The sequence below is a fragment of the Podarcis cretensis genome (genome assembly GCF_951804945.1).
Source record: "Podarcis cretensis genome assembly, chromosome: 3".
In the NCBI taxonomy this organism is placed as follows: Eukaryota; Metazoa; Chordata; class Lepidosauria; order Squamata; family Lacertidae; genus Podarcis; species Podarcis cretensis.
The window spans coordinates 107,982,075-107,998,596 of NC_137172.1; the positions used below are offsets into that span (position 1 = coordinate 107,982,075).

The 16,522-nt window shown below is 48.8% G+C and overlaps 2 protein-coding genes across 2 annotated transcripts in view; both read right to left on the reverse strand.

The window, feature by feature from the left end:
- The window catches only part of KCNS3 (potassium voltage-gated channel modifier subfamily S member 3), a 98,318-nt gene that overhangs the window by 66,955 nt on the left and 14,841 nt on the right, over positions 1–16,522 (reverse strand). The window lies entirely within an intron of this gene.
- MSGN1 (mesogenin 1) lies at positions 11,295–12,753 on the reverse strand. Its single transcript, XM_079970905.1, has one exon. The coding sequence runs from the start codon at positions 12,197–12,199 to the stop codon at positions 11,711–11,713; it is 489 nt and encodes a 162-aa protein (XP_079827031.1). The 5' UTR covers positions 12,200–12,753; the 3' UTR covers positions 11,295–11,710.

The window sequence follows — 16,522 nt, forward strand, 5'->3', positions numbered from 1 at the left end:
CGCACAACCCCAGAGTCTGTCAAGACTGGCCCATACGGGCAGGGGTACCTTTACCTTTACCTTTATTATTTGCAAACCAGACAATCCAAGACTGTGTCTTCATTAGTACCATTCCCAACCTTTCTTTCACACTGTGCGGTGTGCATTTCGAAGCTATTCTGTGTACATTTCCCTGTGTGCCATGTCCCAGGCAAAAGGAGAGGTGAACTCCTTGCATCCTTCTCTTCATATCTGCATTGCAGCATTATACAGATCCTTCTCGTTCCCCTCCCCATGTTCTGCTCTCAGAGGGCAGAACAGGGTCGTGCGAAATCAATTTCAAGCAAAATTGACAATGCAAATGTTTTCTTTTGCAGGTTGCAGGCTGATGCCGCCTTTGACACTGATTAACTTAAAGTTAACAGGAACTTAAGACAGGCATGCAGAGGTTTCTAGGTTCCTTGCAGGGTGATAGTGGGTGGTTAGGGAGAAAATAAAAAGAGCAATTTACAACAACATTGTCAAAGGCTAGAGAGACCTCCTAGGCTCTGAGTACACTTTGGTGGGGATATGTTGAGCACTGCTATAATTTGAAGTGATTGATGGTGTCAGGGACTCAGCGGGAGCGCAGGGAGGAGAGGACATGGAAAGCGAGGGGGAGCAATCCGAGGGCAGCGTAGGAGAATATGACAGCAGCTCGATAGATTCCATGAGCCTCTCCAGCGAATCGGAAGATTCACAGAAGGGGGCGCCGATGGGCAGGACAAGGGGCGACCCAAGGGGGACACCCCAGAAGCAAGGGGCCAGCGGGGACTCCCAGAGCAGCAGTTGCAAATCAGGACCAGCTTCCCCACCAGAGCGTAGTGGGGGGGAGGAGTCCCAGGTGTCAGAGCCCACACATGCACCAACAGCGAGAGAAGATGAGTCAGGGTGGACCACGCCTCCATCAGAGAGCGAGTTAACGGTTAAGAGGAAAGTTGCAGGCTGGGCGCGCGCGCCAAGTTCAAAGGTACAGGCGAGCGGCACAGAAGGTAGCCCGGATAGGGAACCAGGTCCTAAAGCCCGCCGGAAGGAGGGGCAAGAATCGTCAGGGTCAGCGTCAGAGGAGTCCAGGAAGGATGAGACCCTAGCGGGCAGGAGGGCCCAGAGGAGAAAGGAATTTAGGAAGAGGTGGAGCAAAGCGAGAGTCTTAAACTGGTGTGGAAGGGGAGGAGACTCAGACAGGACTTCGCCGGTCTAAGGTCGGGACGTAGAGCTGCACGCTGCGGCTTTAAAATGGAGACTGAATCTCAATAAAGACTTTTGTACATAACTACAGCCTAGCGTTGGTCCTCTGTGAGCTGGGACCTGGAGGCAGCTCTGACAGTAAGTCCTGTCTCTAATTTCAAAGAACCTCGCAACGTGAGAGGAAGCAGCGAGGGGCGAAGATTGGTGCTTCGCGAGCTCACAAAAGCAGCACAAGATGACTACAGAAGAACGACTGGCAGCTTTGCAAGAAGCAGTGGTACAACTTAACGCAGAAATACGAGCGGCAAGGAGGAGAGAAGAGGAATCAGATGCTGTCTGCAAGGATCTGCAAAACAGGTTGGAAATGTTGACTAAACAGGGGCCACCGGCAGCCAAATCCGAAGGGATCGGGCTCGGGAAGAGAGGGGGGAGCCTGGTGTCGCATTTCGATGGGAGTCTGCAGCAATATCCTAACTTCAGAGCAGACGTAGTTTTTGCGCTAAAGTTGCTGGAGAAGGACTTTAGAGATGAGCAGGAGAAAGTAGGCTTCATACTAACGCATCTCCATGGAGAAGCTAAAGCGTGGTTGCGCAATCTGTGGAGAGATAATGATCCAGCCCTCCAAAACGCAAAAGCCTTCATTAAGGCGATGGACGCTTGTTTTTTATCAGAGATAGATGTGGATGTCGCTAGAAGAGAGATTCACGGTCTGAAACAAGGCAGAGCCACTGTAAGGCAATATCATTCCCGCTTTTTTGCATTGGTCAACGCGCTGGGATGGGAAAAGGACTCAGCGTCCGTCAGGGACCTGTTCTGGGAGGGGCTCAACGGGGCTGTGAAAGACGAAATCGCAAGGGGGGAGAGACCCCGGAGCACTCAAGAAGTGGTCCAGAAGGCGCTGACGATTGGGGTGCGGCTGGAAGAACGTCCCTGGAGCAAAGATGAAGGGCGTTGGGGACGCACGCCAGCAAGGGCACCTCCTTTCTTTCCCAGAGACTCAGCGCGCGCTCAATCCACGCCTCCACTGGGAGGGGGAGAGGAGCCGATGGAGATAGGTGGTGCCAAGGCTCAGTCAGCGACCAGAGCCCTCACACCAGGAGCAGCCAAGGTGAAGCCTCCTAGAGGGAACAGGAAGTGTTACATCTGCGAAAGTGCTCAGCATATGGCAAAAGAGTGCCCCCAGAGGCTCCACAAGCACAATGCAGCCTCAGCAAAAGTAACAGAAGCAGTTCAGCAGAGGGAACCGCAGCAGGGAAACGACGAAGTCTGGCTGGAAGCAGAGCCGCTGGGGCCCAGCCAGACGAATCAGTAAAGCAGTCCCCAGGAATCTTACAGCCCACAGACCCCCTCCCGCCCAAACCAGTGGTGCAGCTCACCGCAACACTCCAGCTTCCCAATGGGCTCACCATGGAAGTGCCTATTACCATTGACTCTGGTAGCAATGCAGACTTTATGGGGGTGGATTTCATCAAGCAACATAGCATAGCGCTCCTGCCTGCCACGATGCCCCTGAAAGTAGTGACAGTCGATGGAAGAGAATTGCTGGGGGGACAGGTGGTACAGCAAACGCCGCCAATGGTGATGCGTATTGGAAATCACCGCGAAGTTATCAGCTTCAACGTCACCCAACTGTCAGACACGCCCATAGTGTTGGGCATGAGCTGGTTGGACAGGCACAGCCCGGCATTGGCATGGTACCAGCGTAAATTGACCTTCTGCTCCTCCTACTGCGCAGAACATTGCATCATGACTAACCAGGAGGACGAGGGGCAAGAGGATGACCCACAGCTACAACTGGGCATGCTGCAAGCGGTACCCGACAAGTACAAGGCGTTTTTGGAGGTCTTCTGCGAGAAGGAAGCGGACAAGCTGCCTCCCCACAGACCCTACGACTGCAAGATTGACCTCCTGCCGGGGGCAACGCTGCCGACCGGAAAACTGTACTCCATGTCTGAAGACGAACTGCAAGAGCTCAGGGAGTTCATAGATCACAATTTGAAGCGGGGATTCATCCGAGAATCCAAAGCAGTGGGGGGCAGTCCTGTGTTCTTTGTGAAGAAGAAGGACACGCCCCAGAAGAGGCTTGTAGTTGATTTCAGAATTTTAAATTCGAAAACCAAGCCCACGGCTTTCCCGATGCCCAAGATCGACGACTTGCTCGCGACGGTGAGGAAGGGACGCATCTTCACCAAGCTGGATCTACGAGGGGCGTACAATCTTATACGCATGCGGGAGGGCGACGAGTGGAAGACGGCCATGTTCACGCCCTTGGGCACCTATGAGTATAGGGTTATGCCCTTCGGTTTACAAAATGGCTCCCACTGCTTCCAAGCATTCATGCATCACGTGTTAGCGGGGCTCCTCTACAAGAAGTGTGTCTGCTTCCTGGACGACATTCTGATCTTCTCGGAATCGCAGGAGGCTCACGAGGGAGATGTCAAGGAAGTCCTGCAAAGACTACGGGAGCACAGGCTTTACGCCAAGCTGGAGAAATGCCAGTTCGACATGACGGAGGTGGATTTCCTGGGCTACAAGCTGTCCGACAAGGGAATCGCCATGGACAGTGCCAAGGTACGATCAGTACTGGACTGGAAGAGCCCGCGCAATCGGAAGGAGGTCCAGAGGTTTGTCGGCTTTGCTAACTTTTATCGCAAGTTCATCAAGGGTTTCGCTATGCAGACGGCGGCCATCACGGACACCCTCAGCTCCAAGAAGAAGAAGTTCATCTGGACGGAGCAGGCGGAGCAGTCCTTTCAGAAACTCAAGCGTCTTTTTGCTTCCGAGGAACAACTGCTGCATGTGAACCCCAGCAAGCCCATGAGGGTGGAGACGGATGCCTCCGACAGAGCCGTGGGGGCAGTCCTGTTGCAGCGAGACCTGCAAGGGGATTGGAGGCCGTGTGCTTTCTACTCCAGGAAACTCAGCAAGTCGGAGCAGAACTACACCATCTGGGACAGAGAGTTGCTGGCCATTCATGCAGCATTCAAGGCGTGGCGGCACTTCCTCATCGGAGCCAAACACACGGTGCAAGTTTGCACGGACCATAAGAACCTGGAGTACTGGCGCACGGCGCGGTTCCTGAACCAGAGACACATCCGCTGGGCGGAGTTCTTTGCGGATTTCGACTTCAGGATAGAATATATCCCCGGAGACAACAACGTCATGGCTGATGCGCTATCCAGGAAGCCGCAGTATCTGGAGGAAGCAGCACCGGTAGCGGCCAAACACATTTTCGCACCCAAGGCGTGGGCATGCGCTTCTGCCACAGTAGACCTGGAAGCGATACGGCGCGAGCTGCTAACAGATTCCTTCGCGCGCTCCAAGATGGAGGAGGTGCGCAGCGGCACGGCGAAGGACGACGAGTTCCAGATACGCGACGGACTGCTCCTCCGCAAGGGGGCCATCTACGTACCGGGAGATGAACTCCGCGCGACAGTACTGCAACAGCTACACGACGCACCCAGCGCCGGACATTTCGGCAAGGAAAAGACAGTGGAATTAGTAGCCAGAGACTTTTGGTGGCCCAAGATGCGGGGAGAAGTCGCGGATTACGTCACGAGGTGCGACACCTGCCAAAGGGCCAAGCCAGTACACAGACCGCCGGCGGGACTGTTAGAACCGCTACAGACCCCGTCCGAACCGTGGGAGAGGGTAGCCTTGGACTTTGTCACTGACCTGCCCAGCTCGAGGGGCAAAACAGCAGTACTCGTGGTAGTCGACATGTTCACCAAGATGGCGCACTTCATTCCTTGCGCGAAGGTGGCCACAGCGGAACAGACAGCCAAGCTGTTCATAGACCACGTGTTCAAGGTGCACGGCCTGCCACGGTCTATCCTGTCCGACAGGGGGCGCCAGTTCATCTCGAGTTTCTGGCGGAAGCGGATGGGAATCCTGAACGTCAAGGTCAACCTAGCGTCGGCAAGACACCCGCAGACCAACGGACAAGCGGAGAGGGTCAACGCCGTCATGCAGCAGTACCTGAGATGTTACGCCAACCAGCAGCCCTCGACCTGGGTGGACTATCTGCCCCTGGCCGAGTTTGCCTACAACAACACACAACACGTGTCCACGGGGGTGACACCGTTTTTTGCCAACCACGGGCGACATCCCAGGACCTTCCCGGGCTTAGAGAAAGAGGGGGAGGGGGAGCCACAGGGAGCAGAGGCATTGGCAGAGGAGTTACAGGAGGTCCATGAACAGCTCCGTAGACAGTTAGACCTAGCAAAACACGTATACAAGATGCAAGCAGACAAACACAGAAGAGTGGGGGAGGACATACGGGTAGGGGACTGGGTCTGGTTAGCGGCCCAGGCAGTGCCGGCCAGATCCTTAGCTAAGAAGAAGCTAGGACACAAGCAGTTGGGCCCTTACCTAGTCGAGGCACAGATCAACCCAGTGGCTTTCCGTTTGACACTACCGGAGGGTTCCAGAATGCACCCGGTCTTTCATAGATCGGTGCTAACGCCCTACAAGGCACCTCACAGGTTTCAGGAGCCAGGAACAGCTCCCAGTCCGCTTAGAGATGCACCCATGACAGGGGGGTCGCCGAGGGCGGGGCCACTCAACGAGGTGACGGAGATTTTGGACTCGAGATGGGGGGAAGAGGGCGTCGAATATCTCATCGCAAGGGAAGGTGCCCCGGCCAGCGCCAACAGCTGGGTGCCGTACTATGCGGTGGAGGAGCACTACCTCAAAGACGAGTTCCACGCACTCTTCCCACACAGGCCCATGCCGGAGGATTATTTTGATGAATATCTTTTCACCCCCACACTCTCAGCCAGTACGTTTCAGGGGTTCTCCTCGGCTGAGGAGACGGTTCCAGAGACTACCTCGCCGGAGGGGTCGGTCTCAGACTTGGGTGCGGAGCGCTCTTATTGGTGGGACACTCAACCCGAGGAGGAGTGGCGCAGGAGACTGCTCAGAGGGCCCTGGCACGCAGACTACCCAGAGGAAATGGGGGAACAAGGGGGCATGGACGGGTTGGGGGAGGATCCTGGTTTCGAGCACGCCGGCAACGAGATGGAAGCGGAGGAGAGCGACGTCGATGTACCCGTCACGGACTGGCAGCATGCCAGGGGGGAAGACCGGTATCCGGCAGGCACCCCCATAGCATTGGAGCACCCGGAACCCACGCCAGAAGAGGGGGAGGGGGGAAGGGGGGGCTTCGAGGGGGGGATGGATGTCAGGGACTCAGCGGGAGCGCAGGGAGGAGAGGACATGGAAAGCGAGGGGGAGCAATCCGAGGGCAGCGTAGGAGAATATGACAGCAGCTCGATAGATTCCATGAGCCTCTCCAGCGAATCGGAAGATTCACAGAAGGGGGCGCCGATGGGCAGGACAAGGGGCGACCCAAGGGGGACACCCCAGAAGCAAGGGGCCAGCGGGGACTCCCAGAGCAGCAGTTGCAAATCAGGACCAGCTTCCCCACCAGAGCGTAGTGGGGGGGAGGAGTCCCAGGTGTCAGAGCCCACACATGCACCAACAGCGAGAGAAGATGAGTCAGGGTGGACCACGCCTCCATCAGAGAGCGAGTTAACGGTTAAGAGGAAAGTTGCAGGCTGGGCGCGCGCGCCAAGTTCAAAGGTACAGGCGAGCGGCACAGAAGGTAGCCCGGATAGGGAACCAGGTCCTAAAGCCCGCCGGAAGGAGGGGCAAGAATCGTCAGGGTCAGCGTCAGAGGAGTCCAGGAAGGATGAGACCCTAGCGGGCAGGAGGGCCCAGAGGAGAAAGGAATTTAGGAAGAGGTGGAGCAAAGCGAGAGTCTTAAACTGGTGTGGAAGGGGAGGAGACTCAGACAGGACTTCGCCGGTCTAAGGTCGGGACGTAGAGCTGCACGCTGCGGCTTTAAAATGGAGACTGAATCTCAATAAAGACTTTTGTACATAACTACAGCCTAGCGTTGGTCCTCTGTGAGCTGGGACCTGGAGGCAGCTCTGACAGATGGATACTAAAACATTACAGCACACTTTATTTCAAAGGACAGTGGGTGGTATTCAACTCAATTTTACTCAGAGTAGGTGCATCAAAATTCATGGACCTGACTTAATCATGCTCATTACTTTTGGTGGCTCTACTCTGTTTAAAATCCAGTTGAATGCCACCCTGCATTTTTCTGTTCTTACTACATGTAAAGGTTGCCTGCAGCTGAAATTATTTGACAAAACCAATAAATAAAATAAATAAGAAAGGAATATCCCAATATTTCAAAGTATGCTTGGGTAGAGATTTATTCGCACGTATGTAAATTTCCCTAAAATTTTGATTATCTTTGTACAACTGAAGAATTAGGCTGCAATCATAACACTGCTTACCTTGGAGTAAGGGCTCCTGAAATAAATGGGCCTTTATTCTAAGTAAAGATGTCTTGAATTCCAGCCATCATAGAACCAGAGAATCATAAAATTGGAGAGTGGGAAGGGACCCCGAGGGTCATCTAGCTCAACCCCCTGTAATGAAGGAATCTTTTGCTTGATGTGGTGCTTGAACCTATGACGCTCAGATTAAGAGTGCCCTACCAAGTGAGCTAGGACGTGGGTGGCGCTGTGGGTTAAACCACAGAGGCTAGGACTTGCCGATCAGAAGGTCGGCGGTTCAAATCCCCTCGATGGGGGGAGCTCCTGTTGCTCGGTCCCTGCTCCTGCCAACCTAGCAGTTCGAAAGCACGTCAAAGTGCAAGTAGATAAATAGGTACCACTCCAGCGGGAAGGTAAATGGTATTTCCGTGCTTCTCTGCTTCGCCAGAAGCAGCTTAGTCATGCTGCCCACATGACCCAGAAGCTGCATGCCGGCTCCCTCGGCCAATAAAGTGAGATGAGCGCCGCAACCCCAGAGTCGGCCACGACTGGACCTAATGGTCAGGGGTCCCTTTACCTTTTACCAAGCGAGCTACCCCATAAGCACTTTACCACAAGACAAAATGGACCTGCTTGATAAATCCTTCCTCTCACCCCAGTATGGTTGGGCCTTAAATATACTGTCTTCGGTTGTATTTGAGGGTCAATTTCAAAAAATTCTGCTGGAAAAATGCTTATGTCCATGTGGAGATGGCAATATTGAATCAGTAGCTCATGTGTTTTTGGCTTGCACTCTTTATAACTATTTGAGGAGTGAGGTTAGGGTCTGCTACTATCCAGTCCAGGTCTCTCAACCATTTGCTACTGTATTCTAGCAGATCAAGATAATCAGGTGACAGCCAAAACTGCAAAAAAAATTAGCAGGGGCAATTAGAATAAGATCTACTATTTGATTATTGATGTAAACCTCCAAAATGTATTTTGTATAGTTAATTTTTTGCCTCTATCTTCAGTACAGTGGTACCTCGGGTTAAGTACTTCATTCGTTCCGGAGGTCCGTTCTTAACCTGACTCTGTTCTTAACCTGAAGCACCACTTTAGCTAATGGGGCCTCCTGCTGTCGCCGCGCCGCCAGAGCACGATTGCTGTTCTCATCCTGAAGCAAAGTTCTTAACCTGAGGTACTATTTCTGGGTTAGTGGAGTCTGTAACCTGAAGCGTATGTAACCTGAAGCGTATGTAACCCGAGGTACCACTGTACGTTGTGTTTTATTTTATTGCTATGGCTAGTGGCTGATGAAAATATTCTTCTGATTCTGTGGTTGGGCCTGTGGAATGACTGTGTGACAGAGCTGTGTCTCATATGCTCGCCATCAGAACACAGAGCACTGAGGAAGATGGGACACTTCACACTTCTTATATTGGAACCCATGCAAGGTAAGGGAAGCCATGTACTTTGGAGAACCCTGCTTTGGGCTTTTGCCTTCATGGGCTGGACTCTGGGTAGCAATCACAAGATTGTTACGGATGCAGTCCTGAAATCTCTAGCTCCTTGATGCCTGTGGAAAGCACAGCAGCGGCTGGCATCTAAACAATCTGGATTGCAGCCAGAGAAGATTATAGAAAACCAAAGGTAGCTGTACTAACCCCTAAGGAGTTGGGAAGTCAAAACTCACAGCTGGGCAATAGCTTCATGGAAATGTCGCAGGACTCAGCTATACAGATGCAAATAAAACATTTTAAGTGTGTTTTAAGTATGATACACTAGATGGTGATGGTGAGTCTTATGGAAAACTCAGTGTATTTTTAAAAACGCTTTTAAATAAAATAAAATAAATTTCAGAACGGTTTTTATGTGTGTAGATTCCACCACAAAAGTGCAACAAGGTTCCGAGTTCCCCAGACTGTTTCATCAGGCAAGGTGTTACACAAAACAGGAAAGGGGAAGGAGGAGAAAAAACAAGAAAGGAAAGAAGCAACTTAAAAAAAACACAGGCAGATTTTGTTGCCCTGCTTTGTGTAACATCTTGCTTGATCCAAGAATTCAGGAGAACACAAAGCTTGCCCCAAAGTTGGTCCCAAAAAGGCATTATTTCCCAGCTGCAGATTCTGCAAAGAGCAGATCACAAGAGGCTGATAGCGGTGCAAGCAAGTCACCAAGGGATCAGAGAATTGTAAAATTGGAAAGGGCCCTGAGGATCATCTAGTTCAACAGCCTGCAATGCAGGAATGTGCAGTTGTCCCAGACGGGGATCAAACCTGCTACATTTTATCACTCAGCAGTTAAAATCCTTATTCTATAATACTAAAGACTTCCTGGTCACTCAGGTATGTGGGGGCTCCTTCAAATGTAATGCAGTTGCTATTCAACAAAGGACTTTTAAGCTCAGCCCAGTCTACTCAGAAGCCAACCCCACTGAATTCAATGGGACCGGCTTCCAGGCTAGGGCTGCCATATGTTGGAAAATTCCTGGACATATCTGGGATTCTTCCGTTGGAAATAGCGTCTGGGTGGAATTTCCAAAAATCAGTAAAAATGGCTAGGGAAACCTGGGCATATGGCAACCCAAATCAGGTGATGGGGGGTTTGGGGGGCAAATTTCCTAAATTTCCTAAAAAACAGCTTTAAAAAAATCATTTGTGGGGGGCGGATTTTGAAGAACTTTGTGCCAGAAAAGCTCAACAACCTTTTGAAATATGGCAACCCTGTGAATCCAGGAAAGTGTGGATTCAGCCTAAATGCAGGAATAGGATTGCAGCCTAAATGCAGGAATAGCATGGAACCAGTGTGCAGGCAGTCACATGAGCCAGCTGCTGCGTGTGCATGTATATCACTGCATAAACACACACTGGGGACACGTGTACATTCACACACACTCACACACATCACATGTGATGGTCTAGACATGGATTGCGCAATGCTGTCTGCACAGGAGCCCTTTTGAGACAGGGGCCCTGTCCTGTTTTAACAGCTTACACATCTCAGCTGTAAACCTCATGAACTGCTTGCCAGGAAATTTGTACATTGCTTGGAACTAAGCTTACTTTATGCACCCTGAGGACACATGCCTCCTGCATCAGTTATTTCTGTTTAGATACCAATAGACCAGGGGTCAGCAAACTTTTTCAGCAGGGGGCCAATCCACTGTCCCTCAGACCTTGTGGAGGGCCGAACTATATTTTTTTTGGGGGGGAAATAACGAATTCCTATGCCCCACAAATAACTCAGAGATGCATTTTAAATAAAAGCACACATTCTACTCATGTAAAAACACCAGGTAGGCTCCACAAATAACCTAGAGATGCATTTTAAATGCATTTACTCATGTAAAGACATGTTGATTCCTGGACTATCTGCAGGCTGGATTTATAAGGCAATTGGGCCAGATCCGGGCCCCGGGCCTTAGTTTGCCTACCCATGCAATAGACTAACCATCTTTTCTTTGTTCCTGGTTGCCATACATTTGCTTTGAGCTCTATCCAATAGACAGCAGTTCTACATTTGCAGAGGCATAGATGCTTTCAGATTGAAATGAACCATAGCAATGTACTCTATGTTGGAAATATAACTATCCTGGGAATATTTGACAGCGGGGGTGGCGGGTGGGGCAGGAATATTTTCTAAATAGTAACAACTAAAAACGATCTCGGATTAGAATTCCAACGCTAATCTCTTTCAGGGATATAATCAACCCATATGGAAGCAGCTTTTTATTTCAAAGTTGTTGTTTCCTTTCCTCCACCAAAGCTACTGTAAAAAATGAGTGAAGAAGCATTTCTCCAACTAAGCATACACATCTTTATCCTGCTGCTAATATAAAGTGCCTACAAACAGCAAAGAGACATGATAGCAAACATACAGGGTTTAAAAAGGGAAAAAAAGAAAGAAGAAGTCCACAGATCACCAATTCAAAAGCATACCTAAGCAAAAGAAATTTGGTCAGCTATAATTAATTTTAAAAAATTGTTCCGTGGAATCATGATCCTTTCAAACCCACACTGTCACCATTGTTCCTGACTGAGATCTGGTCCTCCTTTGCCTCGTCCGATACAAACATGCAGCTATGGGCAGCTCCCTTTAGATCAGCTTGTTTGCAGAGCAGCTTCTGAACAGGTCCACGCTTGCCCGATGGAAAGTTACTCCTTAAAGAAAGGAAAAAACGACTCCCGCTTCCTCGGTGAGGAAACCTTCCCAGAGTCTCCCAGGCCTCTCTATACTTGCTTGACGCTGTTCAGCAGGTCTGTGAGCTCGCCAATGTACTTGATGGTGTATTTCAACGTCTGTATCTTGGTCAGAGGCTGACCCCTTTGGCTGTAGACGGGAGGCAGGTAGTTGCGAAGAGTGTGCAGCGCTTCGGCCAAGGTCCTCATCCTCAGCTTCTCCCTTTCGCTGGCCTTTCTCCTGCGCTGAACGGACATCCTGACTTTGGAGCCCTTAGCGAGGGCTTTGCCCTGGCCAGGGCCTGGGAGATAGACAGGAGGAAAGTCCATCAGGTTATAGCTCCTGTTGCTGCTGTCGCTGCTGCTGCTGGCACAAGGCATCTCCATCACAAGGGGACAAGGCGAGGATGCATAGGATTCGAAGGAAGGGGATGGAGAGATGCTCTGGGGAGATGAGCTCTGGCTGAGCTCCAGAGGCCCAGTCTTCCAGTCCCATGAGGAGAAGTAGGAAGAGTTATCTGACTCCGCGCTCCCTTCCATGCTCACCAAATCCTGGCCCGATTTGTGGCAAGGGGAAAATCGGGAACGATTTCCTGTCAAAGCTGCAAGCAGGGAAAATCTGTGCCCTCCCTGTCTGCGGAGACCCTTTTATGATAGAGGGAGGGGTGGCGTAAGAAGTGACAAAATGGGAAACGGGGAAGGGGCGAAGGTGTGGGGAGGATTCAAAGGAAGGCAAGTGCCAAAATGGAAAATGAACTCCTGGCAGTGTTACTTTCCTCTCTATGATAATTATCAACCTTTGGCTAAAACCCATTTAAGCTAACAGGCCATAGTGAGAAAGAAAAGTGGTGGTGGTTGAGGGGGAGAGATTATCATCTTGTAGCAAAACCAATTGAGCCTTCTTATCTACATTTAACAGTGTCCTGTGGAATAACTGGCAGTGGGAAAGGAAATATAGAAAACAGGCCGCAGGATCAACACCTAGGTTTCAATTTTATTTGACTGGATTGGATTTAAAGTGGTAATTAGGCTGACAAGGACACAACGACAACAAACTCCTATTACATATCCTTCCAGTGCTCCTATTTCCTGGTTTAAAGAAGCCATCCCAGTTTCTGATTTGATCCCAGAAATGTCCCATTTTTCCTGTAAGGTAAAGGTAAAGGGACCCCTGACTGTTAAGTCCAGTTGCGGACTTTAACAAAATAGTATATATTTTTAAAAAGTGACTATGGTGCTTCATGAAGAATAAATCAGTGTTAGGAATTTATTTTGGAGGGCTAAAAGGTAAAGGTAAAGGACCCCTGACAGTTAAGTCCAGTCGTGAATGACTCTGGGGTTGTGGCGCTCATCTCGCTTTACTGGCCAAGGGAGCCCGGGTTTGTCCACAGACAGCTTCTGGGTCATGTGGCCAGCATGACTAAGCAGCTTCTGGTAAACCAGAGCAGCACACAGAAACGCTGTTTACCTTCCCGCTGGAGCGGTTCCTATTTATCTACTTGCACTTTGACGTGCTTTCAAACTGCTAGGTTGGCAGGAGCAGGGACCAAGCAATGGGAGCTCACCCCACTGCAGGGATTCGAACTGCCAAACTTCTGATCGGCAAGCCCTTGGCTCTATGGTTTAGATCACAGCGCCACCCGCATCCTTCATTTTCCTTAGGATGTCCCTAAGATGTCAGAGCCATCTGAAAGCAGTCCTGTATAGGGAAGGTTTTTAAAAACTGTTTTATTATGTTTTTATATATGTTGGAAGATGCCCAGAGTGGAATGGTATGTCCCTATTTGGAGAAATGTTGGAGGTTATGCTGTTGAATAAAATATTCCTCATGGAATTGCTTCCAATAAAATGTGTTCCACTATGTCACACACACACACACACACACACACACACACACCACAAACGCAGAATTGATTCCCCACATTTCACTCCCCAAATATACTAAACTGGGGAGATGGAGAAATGATTTTTAGATTTTTAGCGTTCGCATTGTCTTCTTTCTGGATCTAAACATTCTAAATGTCCATTATGATGAACATTCCTTTTAAAAGCACACACCAAAAACAAGCATTAAAAGCCTTCAAAATTATTATAACCCCTATACAGCACTTACAGCTCCTTGCACAAAACAATATCATAATATGCAAATATATTAGCTTTTAGAGGCAATATTGCCTTTTGCCTACCCACCACCACAGAATAGTACAGATGTTCTACTTGGAATAATTTTCTCATATTGGTCTGAATGGCCAGATAAAATAATGGAATTCTTTCTGAAGGCATTTCGATCAATCCCATTATCTACATTTAGCAGGAACAGTAGTGTCACATTATTTAGACAGAGCTTGGCTGACTCTTTCTAGCGGATGTAGCATAATGGTTTAGGAGATTACAGCCACTATCCTTTTTACCTGGGAGTAAGTGCCACTGAATTCAATGGGGCTTACTTCTGAGTAGACGTGTATAGTTCTGTACTACAAGTTGGGAAATCTCTGGTTGGAATTGTGTTTTTGCTCTGAGCTCACTCAGGGCTTCCATTAACTTTTTTTTTATGGCTCCCCCATCTGCAGTGCAGGCATGAGGATAATAACTTACCTACTGGAATTGCTGCAAGGATTTTAGATTATTCATTTATTTAGAATACTTCTACCCTGCTTTAGGGCCCTGAGAGGCTGTCAAAATGAAACCTTGTACAGGAACAAAAATTACGCTGTCTCCATACACACCATGCATTAAAAGCACAGCACCCAAGAATCCCGAGAATGCTGAGGTAAACCACAATTCCTGGGTTCTCTGGGGGGGGGGGGGAAGTAATGTGTTCATCCTTGTTCCTCCCTAGTGTCATAGCCAGGCAGCAGTTCCACCTAAAATCCTCAAAAGTAAGGGAAGGGGTCAGCCAGAACTCAGCGAGCTGATTATGAAAGCAGCCTTCCTTTGCTGGTATTTACCAAAAAGCAGCTCTCAAGCTGAAATTCCGGAGTTATCATCATAATCATCAACACCATCACTAATAATAATAATAATAATAATAATAATAATAATAATAAAAAATTCGTGCGGCCTTTCCTCTCCGTATTGCCCTTTTTTAAAAAAAATATTATTTTTAAAAATTGTTTTTATTAAATATTCTCTTGGGTTACAAAGGTCCGTACAGCATCTCTGCTTTCACTTCATAGATTTCTTTCTACAGATCATTCATATTCGGCGTGAGATGCAGGCATTATAGACAATATAAAGTTGGGGAGGCGAGAGCTGGGGGGAGAGAAGGGGATGGTGGCTAACTTTCATTCTTCTACATAGTGTATGTATAGGGTTTGTGTGTCAGTGTCACGCAAGTAGCTTCTATTTCTATTTGTTTCTTGGTTTTTGTTAGCCATGAGAGAGATTGGGGGGGGGGGGGACTGTGTTGCCCTTCTCATACTGAGCAGGTACCACTACATACCCTTCAACATTTCTACAATGAAAACAGAGACACTCTGTTCCATAATAATAATTTTACTGTTCATACTCCAGCCTTCTGACTGGGTTGCCCCAGCCACTCTGGGCAGCTTCCAGCATACATTAAGATGTAATAAAACATTTTTTAAAAAAACCTTCCCTATACAGGGCTGCCTTCAGACAGCTCGGGAGTCGGATAACTCCATACCCTCCAATAGTTCTCCAGTGAAAATAGGGATGTCCTAAGGAAAAGCGGGACATTCTCGGATCAAATCAGAAACAAGGTCGGCTTCTCTAAATCTGGGACTGTCCCTGTAAAATAGAGATACTTGGAGTGTATCTCTATTTAAAAAATAGAAGACAACTGAAGGCAGCCCTGTATAGAGAAGTTTTCTTTTTAATGTTTAATGTTTTATTATGCTTTTAATAATATTTTGGAAGCCACCCAGAGTTGCTGGGGCAACCCAATAAGATGGGGGGCGGTGGGCGTAAATAATACAATTATTATTATTATTTATTATTATGGAATAAGATGTTCCTACTTTCTGTGGAGAAATGTTGGAGGTCATGTATCCCCTGGACTGCAGGCAGTGGAGGGCAAGAGTTAATTTCAATGGCACGGGCTTCTCAGAACTCCTCTCGAATTGTGATAGCAAGCTATAAGCCAAAATAGATGGACTAATTAAAATCTGAGCATTTTGGGTTGTGGTTATTAAACTTTGATTGCCGTTTTATATGAACGCAGAGACAAAGCGTTCCTGAAATTGTAGACCTCATTTGGCTTTTCCCGTGAACATGAAGCAAAATGTACATATAAAAACCTGCAGAAGAATGTGGAAGCCTGTAACGTCCCCCAAAAAAAACATACCTCACAGAGGAATGGTCTTGATACCTTTTTCTGTTTTGAATGCATAGCACATGGTGGGCATTAGGTGCTGGCTGAGGGCAAGCTATGGTTGGTGGGTCAGTGTCTATTCACCCTAATGACCTGCCTTCACTGATGGTTAGATACACAAATACAGTGGTACCTTGGGTTACATACGCTTCAGGTTACAGACTCCGCTAACCCAGAACTAGTACCTCGGCTTAAGAACTTTGCTTCAGGATGAGAACAGAAATCGTGCTCTGGCAGCAGTGGGAGGCCAGAACTAGTACCTTGGCTTAAGAACTTTGCTTCAGGATGAGAACAGAAATCGTGCGGCAGCAGTGGGAGGCCCCATTAGCTAAAGTGGTGCTTCAGGTTAAGAACAGTTTCAGGTTAAGAACAGACCTCCGGAACGAATTAAGTACTTAACCCGAGGTACCACTGTAGTCTAACCTGATATGAGGCAGTTTCATACTTCCCAAGAAGAAAATTATTATAAATTAATTTGGAGATGGTATTTAACACCAGTCAGATTAAATCAGGGATGCGGGTGGCGCTGT

Excerpts from the sequence above, each read along its gene's own strand:
- MSGN1 (XM_079970905.1), bottom strand. The coding sequence starts at position 12,199 with ATGGAAGGGAGCGCGGAGTCAGATAACTCTTCCTACTTCTCCTCATGG.